Below are 22,567 nucleotides of genomic sequence, written 5' to 3'. Positions count from 1 at the left end.
CCCGTAATACGGGGGGGATAAAATCTAGTATATATAAAAAAGAAACATTTAAAAGCTCTCTGGTTGCTCTTTAAATTCTCTCAACCCATCAGATTGTTTTATTTGTAAATGAAGGTTTCTCATGCATTTGACCCGAATTCACAGGTATGAGTCTCACCAAACCCAGATAGCTCTTAAACGGGTTATAACATCTCATTAAATAAAAAATTAATCTTACCAAATATTTGATATGAAAATCCTATAAAATATGGATATACTAAAAATTAATATCCGATTTAAAAAAATATATCATTTATAATGAAGAAACAATTTTATAGTAAAAAAAATAAGCTGGTTATGGAGATATCTTTTAAACGGGTTATAACATATCATTTATTTGTGAAACTCTTTCATCATCAAACCCTAGGTATGTTATTAACTTTCTTACAATAAAGAAAATTAAAATCCAAAACATAAATATTAAAAAAACAAAAATTGTAAAACAACCCCCGTAATACGGAGCGGATCATGGGTCTCACCAAACCTAGATATCTTTTAAACGGGTTATAGTATCTCATTTATTTGTGAAACTCTTTCATCATCAGACCCTAAGTATATTATCATCTCCCTTAAAATAATTAAAATTAAAATAAAAAATATATAAATATTAGAAACGACAAATAAAAACAACCCTCATAATGCGGGGGATAAAATCTAGTGTGTGTGTATATATATATGTTCCAAACTTTACGTACATTTAGAGTTTAACTTATCAAAACAAATGTCTCCATTAATTGTGAAACATATTGCCTATACATATTTCTAGATACTTTGAAATGGTGTAGAAACAGTTAATGGTAATAAATTTACTATTTATGATAAGTGATGATAATTATTACAAGTGATGATGAGTGTTCAATTCTATCACGTTTTTTTCTATTTAGATCATGTGTAGTGAGAGAGTTATGGGTGGCGTTTTGGCTCAAACTATCCCTTACACCGCTTCTCGTTAAGTTATGGTTTTCAAATTATGTGTATAACTTTGGAAGAGGTGACGTTTCAGATTGTTTGTGAGAGAGAGGACGAGAGAGAAGCAGGGGGAGGGGGGCGGATTGCGATTGTATGAGAGTTATGAATTACACTAAAAGTGATATTTTTTTTGCTCAAACAATTGTATATTGATTACAATAACGTCTACAATCATATACTTTTAATAAACTATTAAGGAAAATTGGTCTTTCACGCACAATCAATGATATTATCTTTACGGCAAGCACTACTACAACTAATAATAATAATAATAATAATAATTATTATTATTATTATTATTATTATTATTATTATTATTATTATTATTAAGAATAAAGATGTGTTTCTTTAACGACGAATAGTATTATCCTTTTTACCTTTATGTTTTAGAATATGTAAAGTAACCGTATTAACAAAGAATTGTTTTTTTAACGAAGTTGTGTATTTTTCTTTTTGTTGGTACTCGAGTAGGAAAAAAATGTGTAAGCTATCGACAAAGTGTTTGAAAAGCCCTTTTTTAGTCATGTAATTTTTTCTGTTTTACCATGTCTATTTTCTTACTAGTCAGTGCTTTCTAATATATTACCGTCGTTCAAACAATAAGTCCTCATGCTACATGAAAGACAAAATACATTAAACCGACTTTGGGTAACTTTGCGCTACGCGAAGTAACAAGATAAGGTTTCTTCGCGCGACGCGAAGTAATGATTCTGCATGTGTGACACGTGGGGACACATGGGTAGCACGAGGTGACACATGCCAACACGCCTGATGACTCGGCCAACTTATGGCGGTTCGCGCGACGCGAAAAAGTTCAAAATCTGCTATAAATAGGAGAGTTCACGGCTTGATCAATTCACACTAAAACACACACCACTTTCACACATATAGCCTCGTTTTGCGTGGCACACCTCGTAGAACGTGCCAAGCTCTGAAGCTCTGACAGTCTAAGCTCTAGTACACGATAAAGAGTAGAAGTGCTGCTCGATCAATCATAGGCATTTAACTTCAAATACCCGTGCGAGATAGGGGTTCCGATTAAGTTATTATTTTATTATTATTATAATAGCTTAGACCATAGTCGGAGGTATAGCCCGAACCTTAATTACTGTTAAGTATAATATAACTTTTCATAAGCATATAGACAAATTATTGTTTCTTCATAATTAAGAAACATAAGCATTCACACACAAAGGGTATAGTTAAAATAATATTTCTTTATGATTAAGAAATATTCATTCACAACGGTTATAGTTAAAGTAATGTTTCTTCTTGAAGAAGAAACCTTGTTTAGATGTTTCTTCCTGAAGAAGAAACTTAGCACAAAATTGATAAACAAACAAAAGGACTAAAGGTCCAAATGTTTTATACAAACAAATTATTTGTCAAGGTTAAAGCTATACAAAACAGACTACGGGTCTGAAGCTAGATCGTTGATCTAGATATTCATATAAATGTTATTCTCGTACTATAGGTTCGAGATAACAATCAATCAATCAGAAATCAGAAACATGAATCAGTAACAGAAACTGATTACAGACAAGGGTCAGTGACCAAAACTGATCATAAACAGGAATCAGTGTCACAAACTGATTACAATCATAAAAGTTGAATACGCCCTAAACTTTTACAACTCTTTTAGAGTCTGACTGTTTGCATAGGATTTGCGAATCCTTAAAACTTTATGTTACAATAATAAGAAACGGGCATACTCAGATTAAGGGTATACATGTGTCTGGATCCATTCATACATGGTGACTCATAGTTTCCCCGAGGCCATGCATATCATTAAACATTCCTCTTGAAGTCTACGGGACTGTTCAGAGAAATGATATTGTGTATATGATTAATTGTACATGTACTTAGGGTAATTTTATCCTAATTGAGTTGGGTGCCTAATGAGTGTTGTCACAAAGGTATTATTGTTTTTTTCACAATGGTATTGAAACTGAGTCAGCGTTATTCACCGGCTGTGTGCTGACGCATTTTCCCCAACATTTCAGGGAAACTGTAAAGAATAGTCTGACAGGCAAGACAGACTAGAAGATTGAAGACATAGTCATTAAAGGTGATCTAATGGCTCAAATATTTTATTTCGAATATTTTAAAGAGCCATATTTTTCATAAGACAGGTATTTGAATTATCAAAATGGGTATTCAAATCCCGAATTTTTAATATAAATAATATTTTATACGAAAAGACTTCTGCTCATGTTTTATCATATAATATCCAACGGGTGTTTAACCCAACATTTTTATGAAAGAATATTATTTTAAAAACTTCCGCTAAAACAAACCCACCCGCATAGACCCTAATAATATCTGGGAGGTTACAGGGTGTGACATAGACCCTGATAATATCTGTGAGGTTACAGGACGGGGAGGCTCTTTAAAACATAGAAATAGTTATGTATGTACTAAGTAATTTAAAACAAGAAAGTATGAACGTATGTATATATGTATGAAAGGAAGGTAAACAAGTTAAGTGTGTAATATATATCTTTGGATACGTATATGTAAGTATGTGAATGTATGTTTCCTGCTAAACTAGAACTCACTCTGCGTAGCTAACTTTTAGTATGTACACAGACAAATTGAATGAGGGAGCTGGCTTGAGAGGGACACATGGCATTGGGTGAAGACTGGGCATCAGAAGAGAAGAAGGGAAGTTTATAATGTTATGTTTCCATGTTTAATATTGAGACAAGTTGAATGATGTTTTAAACAAGTATTTCATGTTTTGTAATATATGATTCAAAATTTAAATATTTTGCGCAAAGTGTTAATTCAGTCTGATATTTAAAACTGTGTTATGAGTAAATCCAACACCAAAGTAGGACATCCGGGTCCGGGGCCTTACAATATATGATCTCAAATGTGGACTTGACTGACTTGAGCATCGTAGTGCTCACATGTCTTAAAGCCCGTGATCATCTAACGAGTTATTCTTATTTTTGGGGCAAGTTTTATGACCCGAAAAGAGGAAACCGACGCAATAACAACAGAAAGACAAATCTGAATCTGAATTATCTTAATTCTCATGTTTACACAAGAGATAGACTGATTGATTAGATAACCAATATAACATATTCAGAGCCAACCCAACATATATAATGGGCAATCTACTATAGAATAGTTTGATCACATAGTGTTTTTATCCTTCTAATGTACTTTTTATGACTACTATTTGGTTTTGTACTTGTGTGACAAAATCTTTGTTTGGAGTTTACCTATTTGTATGATTTATACTTGGCATTTAGGAAGATAAAAATGCAATTGCTTATACTTCATGTGTTCTTTTCAAGAGTGAACTGTAGTTTTCATCCTTGTTGTTTGTCTAAATCCGTGGTATTAGTTCAATAGTTTCAAATTTGCGATTTCCGTTACTGTGGTTTCATTTCACTTGCAATTAAAACCCGAATTCACCAATCTCGTTAAGTCTGGTCGTTAAACTCATTAGCGTGTCCTTCACGTGAGGTGAGGGGCAGCTTTGTCCTTTTTTTCCCAAAATACACCCCAACTCCTCACGTGAGGGGCCTGCAAATTAGGACTGAGGTTTATTTGGGGAGAAAAAGAAAAAAACTGCCCCTCACATAAAGGACAGGCTAATGGGTTTAACGACCATGCTTAATGGGATTAGTGAATTCTGGTTTTTATTGCAAGTGAAATGAAATCACAAAGACGAAAATCACAAATTTGAAACTATTTGACTAAAACCGTATATTTGGACAAATCACATGGACGAAAACCACAGTATACTCCTTTTTTCTTTTTCTTGACAAAAACTGATTATTATTGGCGGAATCTAAAGAGGTAACACCCCAAACGGTGGATTTCAATCGTACCATGTATATTATGATGTATCATATGGGCTCATCGATCAGGAATTAAATGCAACTAAAAGGATCAGGAATTAGATGCAACTGAAAAGGGCACAAAGTGGCGCAATTCTTAAAACTAATTGGGCTCTTATCATAACGGATTAGAAAATGAATGGTTAGAAAATGAATGGTCCGGGAGGGGAAAAAGCAGACCCTACAGATCAAAGGTCATGAGTATAAATGAACTAGTCAAGTAGCTTCAATTATATAAAGAGATCGGAAAGCAAGTTATAAGAAATGTGAGAATGAGAATTTAAGGTTAAAAATGGTAAATCTGAAAAATTTAAATTTCTAGAAAGAAAAGATAAGCTCTTCATTTCTTTAATTGTTTTTAATGAAATAGATAAAAGGAACATATGATATATTTTATGTTTGAATTAGATATATTTATATTTATCTATATCTATACTCATTAATAAAAACATATATGTTTTATCACTTATTACTTTCACGTTAATCTTCACCATTTCTTAAAGTCATTTATTAACAATTTATTTGTTAATTTATAGCTATTAAATACAAATAACTAAATAAACATTTAAATTGTTTCAAACACTACGGTACAATGGTTGTCTTTTAACAATGCATGATAAATATGTTTATTGTTTTTTATATTTCGCTTGATTACTAAATGTTATTTTTTTCACCAGTTATCCGTATAGTACACGGGTTGATCTGAAGCTAGTATATAATATTTCACAAGTTTGTAAGGACACATATGAAAATTTTCCAACATTATATATATACTATTTATAAGTCTGCCAAGTTATAATACATTTAGTTTATCATTTTTATTATCCTAATAGAATTAAATTTGTTAAATTTAAATTCTGTTTTACGTAGCAAAATATTTATTGAAATCAATATGCTCAAAGCATATTTCATGTCTCCTTACATTTATGGCCAGATCCAATTATCACCACGTGAAATAAACATAAAAGTAATCCAAATGTGTAAAGTGATCCCCGTTTTTCAATCATCAAGAAGATCAAAAATATAAAAAAATAGAAGGGTCGTGTATACACAAGGAATCTAATGGACTCGAGTGAGAGCAAATCACGGCCGCCAATGGCCTTTGTGGGTCCAAAACCAAACACCCCAACACATTTATCGCCTGATTTGGTGCTACTTTAACATGCTATGCTTTCCTAGATGTTTCCTTTCATGTTGCATAAATACCCTTCATCATAACTTTGTACTTGTGTCTCCCCTAGGATTTAAACCTATCGGAACCTAGTTGCCATAGCCGATTGACAAAAAATATGGCGTGTCTCCTATTTCTTTGTGTTCTCTCCTCTATGCTATTACATTCTCAAGCAGCAGCTCCTGCTAGACCTCGGTATCTTGACGGTAAAATGCTTTATTGTGTAGTTGAGTTCATTTTAATGTAGGTACCAAACATGATCTCAAGTTTAATGTTCTTACTTTGTTTTAACTTTGTTGTGTAATTAATAGGGTTTCTGGCGAATGGCAACTTTGAACAAAGGCCAAGTCCTTCAAACCTCAAGAAAACCGTTATCATAGGGAAGTACTCGTTGCCCAAATGGGAAATCTCGGGCATGGTAGAGTACGTATCTGGTGGGCCCCAACCAGATGGGTTCTACTTTGCGATCCCACGTGGGGCTCACGCTGCTAGACTTGGCAACGAAGCCTCCATTTCCCAAACTATAATTAACTTGAAGCCGGGTAGAGTGTACTCACTCACATTCGCTGCCACACGGACTTGTGCTCAAGATGAGGTTCTAAGGGTGTCGGCCTCTAACCGGTCGAGTGACCTTCCCATTCAAACTTTGTATAGTAGTGATGGAGGGGACACTTATGCTTTTGCTTTCGTGGCTACTTTGAGTAGGACCAAGGTCACTTTTCATAACCCGGGGGTTCAAGAGGATCCCGCTTGTGGACCCCTCTTGGATGCCATTGCCATTAAGGAGATGCCTCCTCTAAGATACACCAAAGGTAAAACACCATTACAACATATTATCAGTACATGTATAACTATTATCTAAGTTTCTTGAATCTTGATGAATTGGTGGATTCTAACATGTAGGAAACTTGGTGAAAAATGGCGGTTTTGAGATTGGTCCTCACGTGTTCAAGAACTACTCAACCGGAGTCCTCCTCTTGCCCAAAATACATGACATAATATCCCCACTCCCCGGATGGATCGTCGAATCACTCAAACCAGCAAAATACATAGACTCCAAACACTTCTCGGTGCCAAAGGGGCTCGCAGCTATTGAGTTAGTAGGAGGGAGAGAAACAGCAATTGCACAAATCATCCGGACCGTGCCTAACAAAGTCTACAGCTTATCTTTCACAGTTGGAGATGGGAAGAACGACTGCCATGGGTCAATGATGGTGGAGGCTTTTGCAGGCAAAGAAACAGTAAAAATGAAGTATGAGTCTACAGGAAAGGGTGGGTTTAAGCCAGCAAGCCTCAAGTTTACAGCTACTTCCAGCAGGACAAGACTCACTTTTTACAGTGCGTTTTACCATACAAAGTTGAATGACTATGGTCATTTTTGTGGCCCGGTTTTGGACGATGTCAAGGTTTGGTATATCTAGAAGCCAGTGATGAACTCGATTAATAGGTGAAGGCGACACCGGATACTGATAGGATCTGGTGTACGGTTCGGTTCTTATACGATATCTTTTATTGTATTGTGTAACACTTGAATTCAACGATAAGATACTCTTTTACTTTCAAATATTATCAAGAGTTGTTAATTAAGAGGATTATTGTATATCATAAAGAAATAAAATGTTATCAAGTTTCTTATTGTAACCAAGTTTACATAAGGAGAAAATCATAAAGTTACAACACAATTTAGTGTTAAATATCAAGCTATTTTGAGTAATCGGCATTTACTTGTAGATAAAATGAGAAATCCAAATAATTTTTTTTTAAGTTTGAAAATCTGGTTAACCAACTTTGGCGTCTTATGTTATGTCTGATGTTACATTTGATCAATTAAACACGGTATACACTGACAGTTAGTGTGTCAATTAAGGGTGTAGACGAGCCAAAAAACTCGTAAATTACTCGAAATCAGCTCACCAAAAGCTTAAGTTTAGCCATTCATAAACAAGCTCAAGCAGTCAAGCCCAAGCCAGAGCTTCACTTATCAAGCTTATGCTAGTTCGTGATCCAAAACGTGTGAATTATTTACATAATTTTTATTTAACATACTTGAATAAAGTATTTAAGTTTGAAAACCTTAACCAGCTTTGACATCTTACACAATCAGATTTTATGTTTGATCAATTGAGATTGACCACAGTAAACATTGACAGTTTGTGCCATTTAGAGTGTAGACAGGCAAAACCGCTCGTGAATTACACAAGATTAACTCGCTAAAAGCTCAAAAAAAATCAAGCTTAATTAAGCTCAAGCACAAGCAAACTTCACTCATCAAGCTTAAGTTGATTCGCAAGTGAGCCTAAACAAGCCTATTCTTTATATAATTTTAATTCAACATATGAAAACTGTATTTACAAAATTATGATAAAAATAACTAAAATGATAATACATTATACTATATACAAACAATATAATTGAAATATATGTAAAATATTAATAAAATATATACAAATTAATTAATAAAATAATAAAAGGGCCGGGCCGGGCCGGGCTCGAGCTATGCTCAAACTTGAAAACCTACTCACGGGTCGAGCTATTGTAAGTAAAACAAGCCAAGCATGAGCCTAGTCAAGCCCGGGCTCAGCACAATTCGTTTAATTGAAGAGCAGCATCAAACGCATTTCAATTAGTTAAAAGAAACACAGCATCAACACCACCATGGGTAGAAACAGATGCTCGGCATTCATGCATCCTCTCTTCTTTCATTCCATTGACGGATTAAAGTTATAATCATGTGATTACTTTATTGTCGACACCGCAAGATAGAAGTATGTTAAGTAGTAAAACATATTAGAAAGCACATATCATGGTAGGTAGACCAACAAACATTATGTTGGATGTTGCAAAACTAAACCAACACTTTCCAAGATTCACCACGCAATAGAAGAGTAAAATAACAGTCTTTCATGAAAGCTTGAGTCTAGAAAACAGTCTTTCATGAAAGTGACGAAAACAAAAACACAGTTCACCTGACACTCATAGTTCACTTATTAGGAAAGCGGTAGCAGACTTGCAGGGTCTAGGATTCAGCTTGAGACTTCACAATGAAATTCTGACGACTGATGGGATTCATGACAACCGGAGGACCCGCGGTGCGAGGCCATGCCTGAAACTTCTTGTCAGTCTCTTCCCACCATTCCTTGTTTGAAATTGTCGAGGGAGTGGTCCCTCCAAAGATCTTCTTGTCTGCAATAACATGGTCAAAGGCGAATGCGAGTGCAAATGATCCAGCAAGCGCACCGATGATCTTGGCTCCTGTCATTTCTTCAAGCTGATCCGTAACAGAAATCAACTGGTGTCAGTGGTAAGTTTGACAGGATATTTTGTTGTACGAATGCAAATATAATTATATATCATACATAATTATCTTTACTACGATATCTTATACACGTATTAGGCTTACTAAACAAACTACAATGACACAGAGCAATCCCAATGCATCACACCTCATCATCAACAAATCAGATTGATATGCAATTATAGATCCATCCTACACTCGTATTCTGCATCATAGTTCAAAGAAGTAGAGCCTCATAGCAACTCTTTGCAGCCATTGAAATCAACCTCAATAACTATGCATCTCAACTATATGAAAATTTATGCTCACAGTTTATCAAAGTTTGCATCACATAATTACCCGAGGATATAACATACACTTTCTTGTGTGTGTGTGCCTGCACATAATCACGTTTACTCCGACATTATCTTCATTTACATTTTACAATCCGTGATACTAACTCTATCCAAAGTTAGCAAAGAGTGCTTCCATTTTGGTACTTTATAGTTTATGGTGCTGGTTTGTATATATATATATATATATATATATATATATATATATATTGTAGTTTTTTTTTTTTGAAAATGTTATAAAGATATCTAATATATAGCAAGTTCTACAAACAGAAATGAAGTTAGCAATGAAATATCAACAAATTTACATGATTTTTTCATTTAAATAAGTGGCAAGTTTAGCCTAAAATATGCAGCCCTAATTTCAACCAGGAGCAGTTGTAAAATGATTCGAATAAGATTCTGGTATGAATATGAATAAATCCGTAAGTCCTAAATGAATATGTTCATTAATTAGCAAACAAGCTGAAGCTCGCGGTTTTCTCTATCGGACTTTGAATTTGAGCCCTAACTTGATGAAAATTATTGTAAAGAAGAATAAATGAAAAATCAATTGGGGGTTTTGTAGGATGAAAATACCAAGGAACCGATCTGAAATAAAGATTTACTGAAGATGAGATAGATTCAAGTTTACCTTGCTACAACAACTGAAAGGGTAACGGGAGGATGAATGATACAAGACTGATACAAGTTTATGGGGATACAAAACACAAAATAAATGTAAAAACTTGTTCTTTTATGGATTATTATAATAAAAATATTTCAAGAAGGAGAAACTTTAAAACTTAACTGAATCAATAGTTGAATGGCTAGGGCTGTTCATGAGCTGACTTGAACCGGGCGAAGGCCTGCTCGCTGTTTGGCTCGTTTACAATCGAACCGAGCCGAACGGTTGAAACTCGAACCGAACGAAAACTAAAACGAGCCAAAATCGAATCGAGCATTTTTCGATCGAACATCGAGCGATATCGAATATTATTTATTTCTCTTTCACTCTAAAAATTTCAATAAGAAACAAGTTTGAATGTTATAAATAATCATCATCATCGTACTCAGTATATCCCACCAATAACAATGCTATGATAAGGTCTGAGGAGGGTAAGATATTTTGTAAATAATATATCATCATCGTACTCGGTATATCCCACCAATAACAAGTTTGAATGTTATAAATAATATATTTTGTAAACAAAGTAATAGTTTGTAGACAACGTATAATATATTGTAAATTTTTTTAAGAAAGAAGTTTAAATGAGATTTAATAAACATGTAAACAAGCTTCTAATATTCTGAAAATTTGAATGGAACTAATGAAACTATAAAATTAACAGAATAGGAAAATTTTAAAAGAGTTAAAAAATTGTATACTTATAAGCTTCTAATATTCTGAAAATTTGAATGGAACTAATGAAACTATAAAATTAACAGAATAGGAAAATTTTAAAAGAGTTAAAAAATTGTATACTTATATTTTATGTGTATAGTCTATATATTTATATATTTGTTCAAATATAATTATATATAAAATAAATTAAAAATATTCGAGCCGAACCGAATCGAGCAGACCTTTGCTAGTTGCTTTGCTCGTTTACAAACCAAACTGAGCAGAGCGGCTCGTTTACAATCGGGCAAAAAAATGAACAAGCATTTTCTGAACAATTTCTGAGCGAACAGCGAGCGACTTTGAGTGACAAGCGGTTTAGACAGCCCTAAAACGCACGAAATATTCGTATTAGTGTATTTAACTTTAATAGAATGCGAACAGTTTTTTAAGATAAACAAACACAACAAATGCAAACATACTTAAATGGTTAAAAGTAGGCCTGTAAACGAACTGAACGTTCGGTAAACTGTTCGGCAGGAAGTTCGTTTATGTTCATTTATTTAATAAATGAACAAACACGAACAAAAAATTTGTGTTCGTTTAATTAAATGAACGAACATGAACACGTGTTCTGTTCGTTCATTTATGTTCATGAACATTCGTTTATGTTTGTTTATTTATATTCGTTTATCTGTTAATAGAAAATAATTAAATATTTTTGTGGATAAGTTATCTACTTAAAAGTTTTGTATTTGTTAATTTGTGTTCATTTATGTTTGTTTGTGTTAATTTATGTTCATTTATCTTTGTTCAATTATGTTAAACGAACATAAACGAACACAAGTGTTCATTTTTTAAATAAACGAACAAAACTTAAGTATTCGTTCGATTAAACATTCGTGTTCGTTTAAAGTTAAGTAAACGAACACTAACATACCCTTGTTCATGTTCGTTCAATTTGTTTACATGCTTTCATTATTCACGTTGATGAATATATCGGTCTCAATTTCTAGGCTTTGCTGATTTTATTTGTGTTCGTGAATCGTTCGTGAACACGTTCATTTCCTTAATAAACGAACACGAACATAAAATCTTGTTCGGTAAGTGTTCGTGAACCGTTTATGAACAAATTATTTCCTTAACGAACGAACATGAACAAGATCTTGTTTGTATTCATTCGGTTCGTTTACAGCCCTAGTTAAAAGAATATAATTGAACAAATATAAATGAAAAAGTGAATTAGAATTTGGGGTTAAAAATTTTCATTTAATGTGATGGTCCATATTTCTTCACGTATATCACTCTAAAATTTTTTAAATGAATATATATTCAATCCAAATATTCAGTTGTATTTCTCCCTCCTTAATTACAAAATGGGCAAATTTACTCATTTTATTTTAATTAAAAATAGTTTATGTAATGAATATTTTATTCTTACTTTAGTGTAGTTTCAATAAAAAGAACCCACAAAAACCTAACCCACCCCCTTCATCACCCCCCCCCCTCCCCACTTCACCCACGACTAACCCCCCCCCCCTCCTTTTTTTTTCCAAATCTAACCCAAAAGCTAAACCCGAAGGCTATACCAAGTTGATTTTTTTTAAACGGGGAATCCCAGATAAGCATTTTGTGTTTTTACTTTTTTTTATTTTGCATTTATTTTTGTTTACTGATTATTTATTAATTTTTTTAAGAGGTTTTTGGAGTGGTTCAAAAGAGTTAAGGTTTTTGGAGTTAAGGTTTTTGAACAAGATTTTATGTTCGTGTTCGTTTATTAAGGAAATGAGCGGTTTATGCAACCTTAGTACCGTTTTTAAATTTAGTGTAAATGGCTACTTAACTTTTCTAAAACTTGGCATTTTAGTACTTTTCTAACCCCGGCTATTTTGTCCATTAAATCAGGAGCAAATTGGTAATTTTATTTATTTTGTATATTTTATGTTTTGAGTTAAGTGTCATTTTCATACCCGTGGTTTGCTTAATTAGGCGGCTTTATTACCTTTTGAATTCATTGCAACTGAATAGTTGGATTAGTTTTATATACATAAACAAACCAGACAAACCACAAGAGGAATTACGTATTACATATTATAATTAAAAAGTCACTAAAATACATGATAAAAGATGAAAAATAACCATGAAGTGCATAACATAATTTTTAGCATTGTTATTCAAGATCTGAGCTCATCTTTGTCATTGTTCTTGCATTTTCTTCATGTACGCTAATTTTTTTCAAAAGTCTGGGCTTTATAAAAGTAGCTCTACACATTGAAGGATCAAGCCAAATAACAATCCCACAGCTTCGCACATTTCAGTATAACATCAATCAGGTCAGAAATTGGGTGGCCAACATCGATTAATTATGTTAGAAGTGAACAAAAATAGTATTTTAATATACCCTTTTACCACAGCTATAAAAACATCGACCAAAGTTAAATGATGTCCAAGATGTTCGAACGATGAATGACGAACCACATGGGCAAAGCAGCATATCATAATTCATTGAACTTGAAGATGAACAATGGTTTTTTTTTTTTTGGTTTGGGGGGGGGGGGGGGGTTGATCTGTTTATTTAGGGTTAGAGATGATCTCTGTAATATGTAATGTCCTTTTTGGTTTACCTCTAATCTAAAATAATCCAATTATCTAGTTGTAATAAATTCAAAAAAATTATATTAAAGTTGCATAATTGAACAAACCACATGTATGAAAGTGACACTTAACTCACAAGGAAAATAAACAAAACAAACAAAATTACCAATTTATCCCTGACTTAACGGAGAAAATAGACGAGGTTAGAAAAAATTGTTAAGATTCCAAGTTTTAGAAAAGTGAAGTGACTATTTGCAATAACTTAAAAAACAATACTAAAGTTACGTAATTGGGCAAACTACATGTAATAAAATGGCACTTAACTTGGTTCAAAATTAGAGAAGTTAGGAAAGGCCAATTTTGTCAATATAAAAGTTTTATTAAAGGATGGAAAATGTGCAATTGAATGTTTTGGTTGGGTAAATTTGCAATTAAACATGGTTTAGAAGGAGAAATATGCAATTGATCAAAAAAAATGAGGAATGTAAATAAATGAGTGAACACAAAAGGACGTTCACGGACATAAACGAAAGAACAAAACACGTATTCATCTTTGTTCATTAAATGAACAGAAACTTTTATTTATGTTCGTTCATTTATTAAATGAATAAACCTAAAGGGAACTTTTCACAAATAGTTCACGAAGAATTCAAATTCATTTCATTTACAACCCAAGTTATATTGTTAAATGTTTTGACAAATAAAAGCCAAGAAGACGTAATTTGTAAATTTTTATTTCTTCGAACGATATGTAACATCAAAGTAAAAAAGAAAAAAAGAAAAACCTTACATGTAATCAGGCTACATTCCCTAATCGTATCGCATTTCTGGTATTATTTCGTTATTTCTTTGTTTTCTGTTTTAGATTTGAGTATCTTATGTCGCCTATGGACAAAAATATTACTACGATATTGGTATATCTGTTTTCTAAAATGTTATATAATTATACAACTTATAGAACAATAATCATGCAATGTTCATATACAAGTTTTATAAAGTTTATCTATTCACACAAGTTATAGGACAATTTGTCTTACCTGATGTTGATATATAAGTTTCCTAAAAATTATACAATCTGCAAGTGTAAAGATTGATAACCTTCTTCAAGAGTTTCATTTGGGTGGTAGCTATTGTCGACCTAGCTTGTGTGGCATTCTCCCTCGTATAGTTTTCGTGATATTGCCTTATGGCAGGTGCTCACTCCCTTGGGTTGTAAACTTGTGATCAGGCACTAGGTAGAAGTAATTTTTCATGTATTTATTGAATAATACGAGTCACCTTTGCTTTTACTGAGTAGCTAATTTAACTGAACTAAAATTGGGTCGAAATGGTACGGTTGGTACCAAACTAGGGAGATGATCTTTCACTTGAGTAGCTAGTTACTAATCTTCCATTCATTCCTTTCACACACATTAGCTAACCAAAATACTTGTCGAAAGACGAAGATTGGACACAAAGAAGTACCCTATAACAATTTTAAAGTGAAAGTAATGTCTCCTATACCTTTGAATCAAAGTTTATTGTCCTAGTATGTTGATTTGAAAAACGCTTTTAAATGACATTGGTGTTTTAACATAATATCAAACAAGAAATACATATTAAAGGCTTAAAACACTGTTAAATCAATGTGTCATCATTACATTAGAGAAAATGAGAGGCAAAATCATACATCGAAACTAATAAGTGCAGAATATAAAGAACAATAAAACATAAAATTGCAACTTCAAAGTGTCTGATTATAGTAAGGCTTGGAAAATCTCATACAATAGTAACCAACTTTCAAAAGTGTTTCAATTAGATTAGTGATGTATATTTTCCTCAAATCAGGTCACTAAATCTTCAAATCAAGTCTCTCTGATTTTTTTGTACGTCAAAAAAGAAATAGAGGATAAGATGTGAGAGTCGTAATTTGCAATATATGTAGTTAAATTTAAAAAAAAATTAAAAAACGTTAATTATATTAAAATTTAAAATAAAAAATAAAATTTACGTCACCACTCAGCGTCAACTTAAAAAAAAGATAAAAACATTTTCTATGTGAAACAAAAAAGAAAAATGCTAAAAAAACATGTTAAAGCCTTTAATTTAATCAACACAAAAATTGAACGACTTAATTGAAACACTTTTTAAAGTTGAGTGACCTAATTTGAACACTTTTAAAAATTGGTTACTATTTTATGAAAAAAATTGGTCCATTATGGCTGATTAACAAAAGGTGATCTCATCATAAAGTAACATCAGACTTTAGTGAACAGTTGAGTGAAAGTAAAAAGATAATCAAAGGCGTAATCAAAACACTAGCAAGATATTGAAATCAAAGCACATAGACAGACAACTTTAACGTAGCATGCAGTCAAGAAAACCATAACATTGAAAGATGAATGTTTCACCATGTCATTAAACAAAAAGTAGCACCCAAAAACATAAAATAGTTCAAAACAACTGGTAACCTATATCAAAACGACTGAAAGACATAGCGAGCTCTCTTTCAGAATTCAGAAGATACTCAAGCGGGAATATCAGCAACATCTTCAACATAGGTGATGGCCTTTGTGGTGGGCTTTGCAAGCAAATCAGTGTACTCTTGGAACGAAGACATGCTGAATCTTGTCTCTCTCCAGAAATCTGGAGTGAGGAATCCATAAGTCTTCAACAGACAGTCAAAGGTAGCCTGCCAAATGATTATTCAAATCAGATGAGAAATCCTAAAATGTAAAACTGTCCCATAACATATGATGTTATGCCCAATACTTACAACTAACATAAAACCCAATAACAGCTCATTCAGTAGAGAGAAAAAAAAAAGCAAATGTTAATTTTTGTCAAAAGAAATTCAACATAGAAAAACAAAAACATTAACAGCCTCTACAAATATATTTACATATTCAACAAAACTACCACTTTGGTGATACTTCAAAATAACATACGCAAACTTTTAAATGAAAACTAACTAACAAACAGCAACAAGAATAACAGCTTCTTAATATAATAAAAAAGACGTCACATTAAGAAGTGCCATATAATGAAAACTTTTGTCAATGATCTTCTTTGAGTACATAATTACATGCAAAATGTACACAAAAGCAAATAAATGTGACATGAAGATAGATAACGAGTAGCAGATCAATGAAGATTCAGCTAAAATTGCAACCTAAAAAGATGTAAATACATAACAGATATAAAAAATAAAGCATCTTAAACACAACTATTAATCTAGATAATGCTTAGCACAAAATATAAAATATCAAGCAAACATCATTATCAAAATGACAAACTATATAAAACACTTTCAAAATGTAACAAAAAACACCAAGTCAGGCACATAAATCAACACAAACACAATCAAAACTATCTAGCGTCAAACAAAATGAACATTAAAAACTTGTATCTACAAATTGTTAGTTTCTACACAATTGTATATCCATGGCTATCAATGAGTAATTATAAGACTAACAATTCCAATTTAACAATCTGCAAATAACTTAAATTCAGAAATAAAGAACCACACGTCACAAACAATATATACAATATCTTAAAAAGAACAACCAAAATTAAGAACAATTAACAAACCTTGACGAAGTTTCCAAGAGTCTTGGTAGACCCCCTAGACGACGTAAAGACATCATCAATCCCAGCAAACTGCAGCACCTTCTTGGGCACCCTGGCCGCCACAATCCCAGCACCTCTCGGGGCCGGCACCAACCTAACCGTAACCGACCCACACTTCCCAGTGACCTTAGTCGGCACCGTATGCACCTTCCCAATCTTATTCCCCCAATACCCTCGTCTCACCGGAATCACCGACAGCTTCGCTAATATTATCGCACCCCTAATCGCAGTCGCCACTTCCTTAGCACACTTAACCCCCAAACCCACATGCCCATTCCCATCACCCACCACCACAAACGCCTTAAACCGGGTTCGCTGCCCGGCCCGGGTCTGTTTCTGGACCGGCATGATCTTCATCACCTCGTCTTTGAGCCCTGGGAGGATCTGGTCAACGATCTGGTGCTCTTTGACTGGGAGTGAGTGGAGGTAGATCTCTTCGAGCTTGGTGATCTTGCCGTCTTTGACTAGACGGCCGAGCTTGGTGACTGGAACCCATTTCTCTTCTTCGGCGTCACGGCGACCACCGCGACGGCGGCCTCTGCCGCGGTCGCCTCCACGGCCGCCTCTGCCTCCGAAGCCTCTGCCGAATCCGCCACGTTCTCCGCCTCTCTCAGCCATGGTTATGGTTTTGGTGGTTGTTGTTGAAGAATGATAGTGAGGTGAGGTGAGGTAACGGCTTGTGAAACCCTAGAGTTGGTGTTATATGTTGATAAGAGAGGCTAGGGTTTTGCTGGTGGGCTTTGCTTGGTTTGGGTTTTCGAATAGGCCCAGATAATGTCTCAGCTGAAGTTTTTAGGCTTAGCTATACAAAATAGAGGTGTACAAGACCGGTTTTAAACCCAAACCGAAAAGGTTTGGTCAACGGCTGGTCAAAACCGATTTGACTCAAACCAGTTCATTTTTAAACCGGTTTAGAAGTAAGATAGGCCGGCCTGATCACGTCAGTTCGGTCCAGTTTATAAACCGGTTTTCCTCAAACCAGTTCGGTTTTAAAACCGGTTTAGTAGATTTTAAAAGGAATCGCTCCTGAAACTGACGATTTAGGTTGGTTTGGGTGAAACCGGTTTTAAACCCAAACCGGTTCGGTTTGCCTAAAACCAATCCCAAACCGGTTTTTTTGAACACTTCTAATACAAAATGGGATTATACATACATCTCGGCAACCCTTTGATTCATTTGTTTAATATCAATGGTATTTTCGTCATTTTGTACTTGTTTAACTAACCAAATTAGCCTCTATCCGTTTTGGGGATCAGCCGTGTTCAGTGCGTGCAAGTAATCGGACTAAACTTTTGACTTATTAAAGTTAGGCACTAAACATGCAAAATGAACAAACTATAAGGACTATTTGTATAATTAGCTCGAATCTCCTCTATTATGCAATAATAATGTTTTAATTACTTATATTTATTTTTTTGTATTATTTAATGTAGTTTTATTACACTTTAGAGTTACTCCTAGGAAAGGATAGACAATGTATTGAGTTATTATGCATGTCAAGTGATGCATATGTTAAATTATGTATTTATGTGCACATTTGTACAATTGGTTGCTTGTTGTAGGTCACAATCAATAGTTTCTGGTGGTGAATGAAAATTACGCCATTCATTGCAAACAATGAAACAATTCGTAAATATTTTCATCAATCGTCATCCAACATGGTGGAACTTGCAAAGTAGGTTAATAGGAATTAGTTTTGGCATTGTTTAATCGCATTCCTATGACTAATAGAAGGTTACAAAGTATCACATAGTTCACTCACGAGAAAGTACACCACAACATAGTTTATGTTTAGTTTGCTTAAAGAAATTGTCACGCGCTTTATGCAAAATGGAGTATGGTTAGGTGAAATAATGTTTATGTTCCAGTCATACTTTTATCTAATCTTAAGTTTTTTCATTTCAGCACGCTTTTATCTTGTTTTAAACATACTTGAATTATATAACTAGAAGTGTAACCCAAAATAACGGTCATGATCTAATATACCCCTCAAGCTAGAAGCTACAAGTTTTCATAAACATGTACGTTTCCTGAACCTCCCTGCTATTAACGTAGCAAAAGGCCAAATAATTTATCTCATTGGACGTGTTTACTTTTGAGTGTTTCATGAAAACAATCGATACAAAATGAAAAGTGGTTGTTTGTATATTTGTATATGTGATGTATGTTTATAGCATGCCAAATCTTGATTCTAACACCATCTATGGTTCCGGTAAGTTTAGCCCCCATCAACCATGATATTTGAAACATGAGCTTCTGAGTTTCTGGACCCAAAGCTCCCAGTACTGAATCAACCGCCAATCAAAATGTCATCATTACAAGAGGTTATGTGTTATAATGATTGAGAAATCAAGTTTATTAATCATATATTCATATAACAGCCAATGTGTGTGGTGAATAACTGAAATAAAAAATATTTGCATGAACGATGATCCTAAATTGAGTTCACAAAAGAAAAATGGATGGATATTAACTTTCTATCATAGATTTTTGATTATTTTTAGTTGTAAAATCTTAATAAAAAGTGTTATTTTACTTGTAGAGTGTTAATGAAACATGTTGTTTTACATGTAACTCTTAATGAAAACTATTATGGTACATAATGTTAAAGAAAAGCGTTGTTTTACGTGTAAAAATTCAACTGAAAAGTGTCGTTTTGCATAAAAATTTTCATGAACAAATCTTCCATTTAAGTTTGTATATATTCAGTTATTTAAATAAATTGTTGTTCACGTTTACTTTTAGTTGGCTTTAGGTTAGTTATGTCCGTTCGCTTACATTCGTGACCCGATTGTTTATACTGTTAATGTCCAAACTCGAATATCTTTCTTTTTGTTTGATTGAAGTTAAAACAAGCATGCTCTATTAGTGACAAAAGACAAGCTTGAACAATAATAAGTTTCTTACAGAACTAAAACTTTACCTCTTCACAGTCAAACAAAAATGGTATTCGTCATAAGCAATTCCAGTTGCAGGATTATCACCATCTTCTTCTTAAAAATACCCATAGTTAGCCATATCGACGGCCGGTTGACCAAAAACTTTGACCCATAAAAACATTGGTTTCACATCTAAAAATTTCGCTTTTACATCTAAAAATTTTGCTTTTACATGTAAAAACTTGAAAGTAGACCTTGAATTAGAATTGCATTCTCTTTATTATAAATTAGACCTTTTAATAAATATGTTATTCATATTTTAGAACTAGAAGCTTTGAATAAGTTGCACCCTCACTCGCAACAATTAGAAACTTTCATTTGTTAAAATGTATTTCCAAGATCATATGCTTAAATTCAAAGAGAGAAAACGAATGTGTGGCATTGGAAAGTACCTAAACACAATATTCTTGTTTTCTGGATCATCATGCGGCTAACTTTTGATTTCTTTATATCTCTTAGCAATGTGACATCCTCACTCTTCCCTTTGAATTCAAGAAATTCACCGAATAGATGCTTTTTTTTTTTGTTTAGCTCCAACCAGCATGAAAAAAATATATATAATAAATAACATCACTAAAGACTACGTTTGTAAATGAACCGAACGAGAAATGAATGTGGCATGTTCGTGTTCATTCGTTTAATTTTGACCAAAGAAATGGTTCGACAAGAACAATTAAATGAGCTAGGTTTCTTGTTCGTGTTTGTGTATGTCCCTTCGTAAATAATATAAATGAATGAACTAGGTTTCTTGTTCGTGTTCGTGTATGTCCCTTCGTTAATAGTATAAATGAATGAACAAAACTGAGCTAAAACCAATTAAGATTAAATGGGAATGGCAATACATTAAAATTAGACTAAATTTAGTCCAAACGAATATACTAAGAACGCAAAGAGACAAACTTAAACTAAAAATCATAAGCAGACAGTTCATGTTTGTTCATATACCAAAGGGACAAATTTTTGTTCATGCTCACCCATTTTCCAATATAAACAAACTTTCCACTGAATGATTCACAAATAGTTCTTGAAACGCATTAGTTCGTTTATAGGCCTACTAAAAAGGTAATTGACTGAATAGTTATCTATAAAATTAAGAGTTTAATTTTGTTTTAGTACTTGTGGTTTGATCATTTTAACTAGTTCAATCAAAAAACCTTCAACTCGAGCCAAAATATATTTGACAAACATGGTAAAATATTCTTGCCTATTACAAAAGATACAGGCTTACTAGAGCAGGAGGCTTTCCTTTCCAAAAAAAAAAAAAGCGACCCCTTCATACCATCAAACACACAATTTATAAAAACAAAGTTGATATAAAAACAAACTACATTCCAGCATTAATTCATTTTTAAAGCTAGATGAACCATCCAATTTTATTTATCAAACTTTGCATAAAAATTAAACATTTTGAATGTCAATTTTACGTGTAAAACATTATATATTTTGCATAATTTTTTTCTTAAGACAATTGTGTGATCATTTCGACCCGCTCGAGAGCATGCAGAGCCAGCTCACGATGTTGGAGGCGTAAATTAAAATGAGATTTTGTGGCTATTTTAAGACAATTATGTTAAAAAACCAAAACTAAAATATGTTATTAACTGGTTTCGAACTTGTGACCTACAACTACAACTAAACAACGCACAATTTTACCACTAGAACAATAGTTAAATTTGTTTACAATCTGCCAATTAAATATATATCTATATATAATTTTTATGCATAATTTGTTTCCCACTGAGAGTGAGAGGAATAAACCTGCAGTGGTCCCTGTTATATGATAGGGTCCACATGAAACATTAAATTGTTACACTCAATGCTCACTACGTACAATAAAACGACTTTGAAAGCTTACAAACATAAAAGTATTTTAGTCAGCTTTAAACTTATTCGACTATTTCCCTTTTATTTGTATTTTATTTAGTTTATCCATCAGGGTCGTCTGATCGACCCACTCGAGGGCATGCAGGTCGGCTCAATGATATTGGAGGCGTAAATCAAAATGAGATTTTGTGACTCTATTAAGACAACTAGGTTATTGACCCGTGTACGACACGGGTGAAAATATAGAAATCGACAAGTAAACTGATATATAATTTCAAATATACATATATGTTATCACTTGAGTGAATTGTAAATGTTATATTTATAAGAACATATTATTTTACATGAACTATAGCTTATTTCATCATAAATATTAATTAAACGATAAGTGCATTATTTGAAATTAAAACTGCAATTATGACATTGTTGTTTTTATTAAAACAAAACATTTAAAAAGAAATAGAATAAAATTACACATTTAAACATCTTTAGAACTTAAACATCAAATCAAAAAGACCTATTAATAAAATCCTTCATCATCTGGTACATAATTTTCAAGTAATGAAGTCATATGTTACAAGGCCCAAAAATTATACAACATCCAAAAAGTCTAGTTTTT

General features: G+C 33.1%; 3 protein-coding genes across 4 annotated transcripts; 1 reads left to right on the top strand and 2 right to left on the bottom strand.

Annotated features, from left to right (window-relative positions):
- The first annotated feature begins 6,145 nt into the window (after positions 1–6,145).
- LOC143564495 (protein TEEBE-like) lies at positions 6,146–7,649 on the top strand. The gene is made up of 3 exons (XM_077051757.1): positions 6,146–6,239; positions 6,345–6,845; positions 6,937–7,649. The coding sequence occupies exons 1-3, from the start codon at positions 6,152–6,154 to the stop codon at positions 7,452–7,454; spliced, it is 1,107 nt and encodes a 368-aa protein (XP_076907872.1). The 5' UTR covers positions 6,146–6,151; the 3' UTR covers positions 7,455–7,649.
- Positions 7,650–8,983: 1,334 nt separating this feature from the next.
- On the bottom strand, positions 8,984–10,352 carry LOC143564482 (uncharacterized). 2 transcript variants are annotated; one of them, XM_077051751.1, is made up of 2 exons: positions 10,295–10,352; positions 8,984–9,301 (listed from the first exon to the last, which is right to left on the bottom strand). In XM_077051751.1, exon 2 carries the CDS (start codon positions 9,290–9,292, stop codon positions 9,050–9,052), a length of 243 nt encoding a protein of 80 aa, XP_076907866.1. In that variant the 5' UTR covers positions 9,293–9,301; positions 10,295–10,352; the 3' UTR covers positions 8,984–9,049. The 2 variants fall into 2 exon arrangements, with proteins under 2 accessions (XP_076907866.1, XP_076907863.1); XM_077051748.1 differs by having other exon boundaries at positions 10,240–10,307.
- Positions 10,353–15,912: 5,560 nt separating this feature from the next.
- LOC143565540 (uncharacterized) lies at positions 15,913–17,843 on the bottom strand. Its single transcript, XM_077052495.1, has 2 exons — positions 17,147–17,843; positions 15,913–16,247 (listed from the first exon to the last, which is right to left on the bottom strand). Exons 1-2 carry the CDS (start codon positions 17,801–17,803, stop codon positions 16,083–16,085), a joined length of 822 nt encoding a protein of 273 aa, XP_076908610.1. The 5' UTR covers positions 17,804–17,843; the 3' UTR covers positions 15,913–16,082.
- Between the last annotated feature and the right edge of the window lie 4,724 nt (positions 17,844–22,567).

This window comes from Bidens hawaiensis, unplaced genomic scaffold (genome assembly GCF_021521415.1).
Source record: "Bidens hawaiensis isolate Kalapana, Puna unplaced genomic scaffold, B.hawaiensis_p1.1 tig00001206_1, whole genome shotgun sequence".
Classification (NCBI taxonomy): domain Eukaryota; kingdom Viridiplantae; phylum Streptophyta; class Magnoliopsida; order Asterales; family Asteraceae; genus Bidens; species Bidens hawaiensis.
Note: the sequence above shows the minus strand (reverse complement) of the source record. Positions and strands in the feature narration are given on the sequence as shown.

What these genes read in the sequence shown, in the direction of transcription:
- LOC143564495 (XM_077051757.1), top strand. Translation starts at nt 6,152, where the DNA reads ATGGCGTGTCTCCTATTTCTTTGTGTTCTCTCCTCTATGCTATTACAT. An exon ending in TAGACCTCGGTATCTTGACG is followed by an intron (nt 6,240 to 6,344) that starts GTAAAATGCTTT and finishes TGTAATTAATAG; the next exon opens with GGTTTCTGGCGAATGGCAAC. An exon ending in TCCTCTAAGATACACCAAAG is followed by an intron (nt 6,846 to 6,936) that starts GTAAAACACCAT and finishes TCTAACATGTAG; the next exon opens with GAAACTTGGTGAAAAATGGC.
- LOC143565540 (XM_077052495.1), bottom strand. Translation starts at nt 17,803, where the DNA reads ATGGCTGAGAGAGGCGGAGAACGTGGCGGATTCGGCAGAGGCTTCGGA. An exon ending in CTCTTGGAAACTTCGTCAAG is followed by an intron (nt 16,248 to 17,146) that starts GTTTGTTAATTG and finishes ATCATTTGGCAG; the next exon opens with GCTACCTTTGACTGTCTGTT.
- LOC143564482 (XM_077051751.1), bottom strand. Translation starts at nt 9,292, where the DNA reads ATGACAGGAGCCAAGATCATCGGTGCGCTTGCTGGATCATTTGCACTC.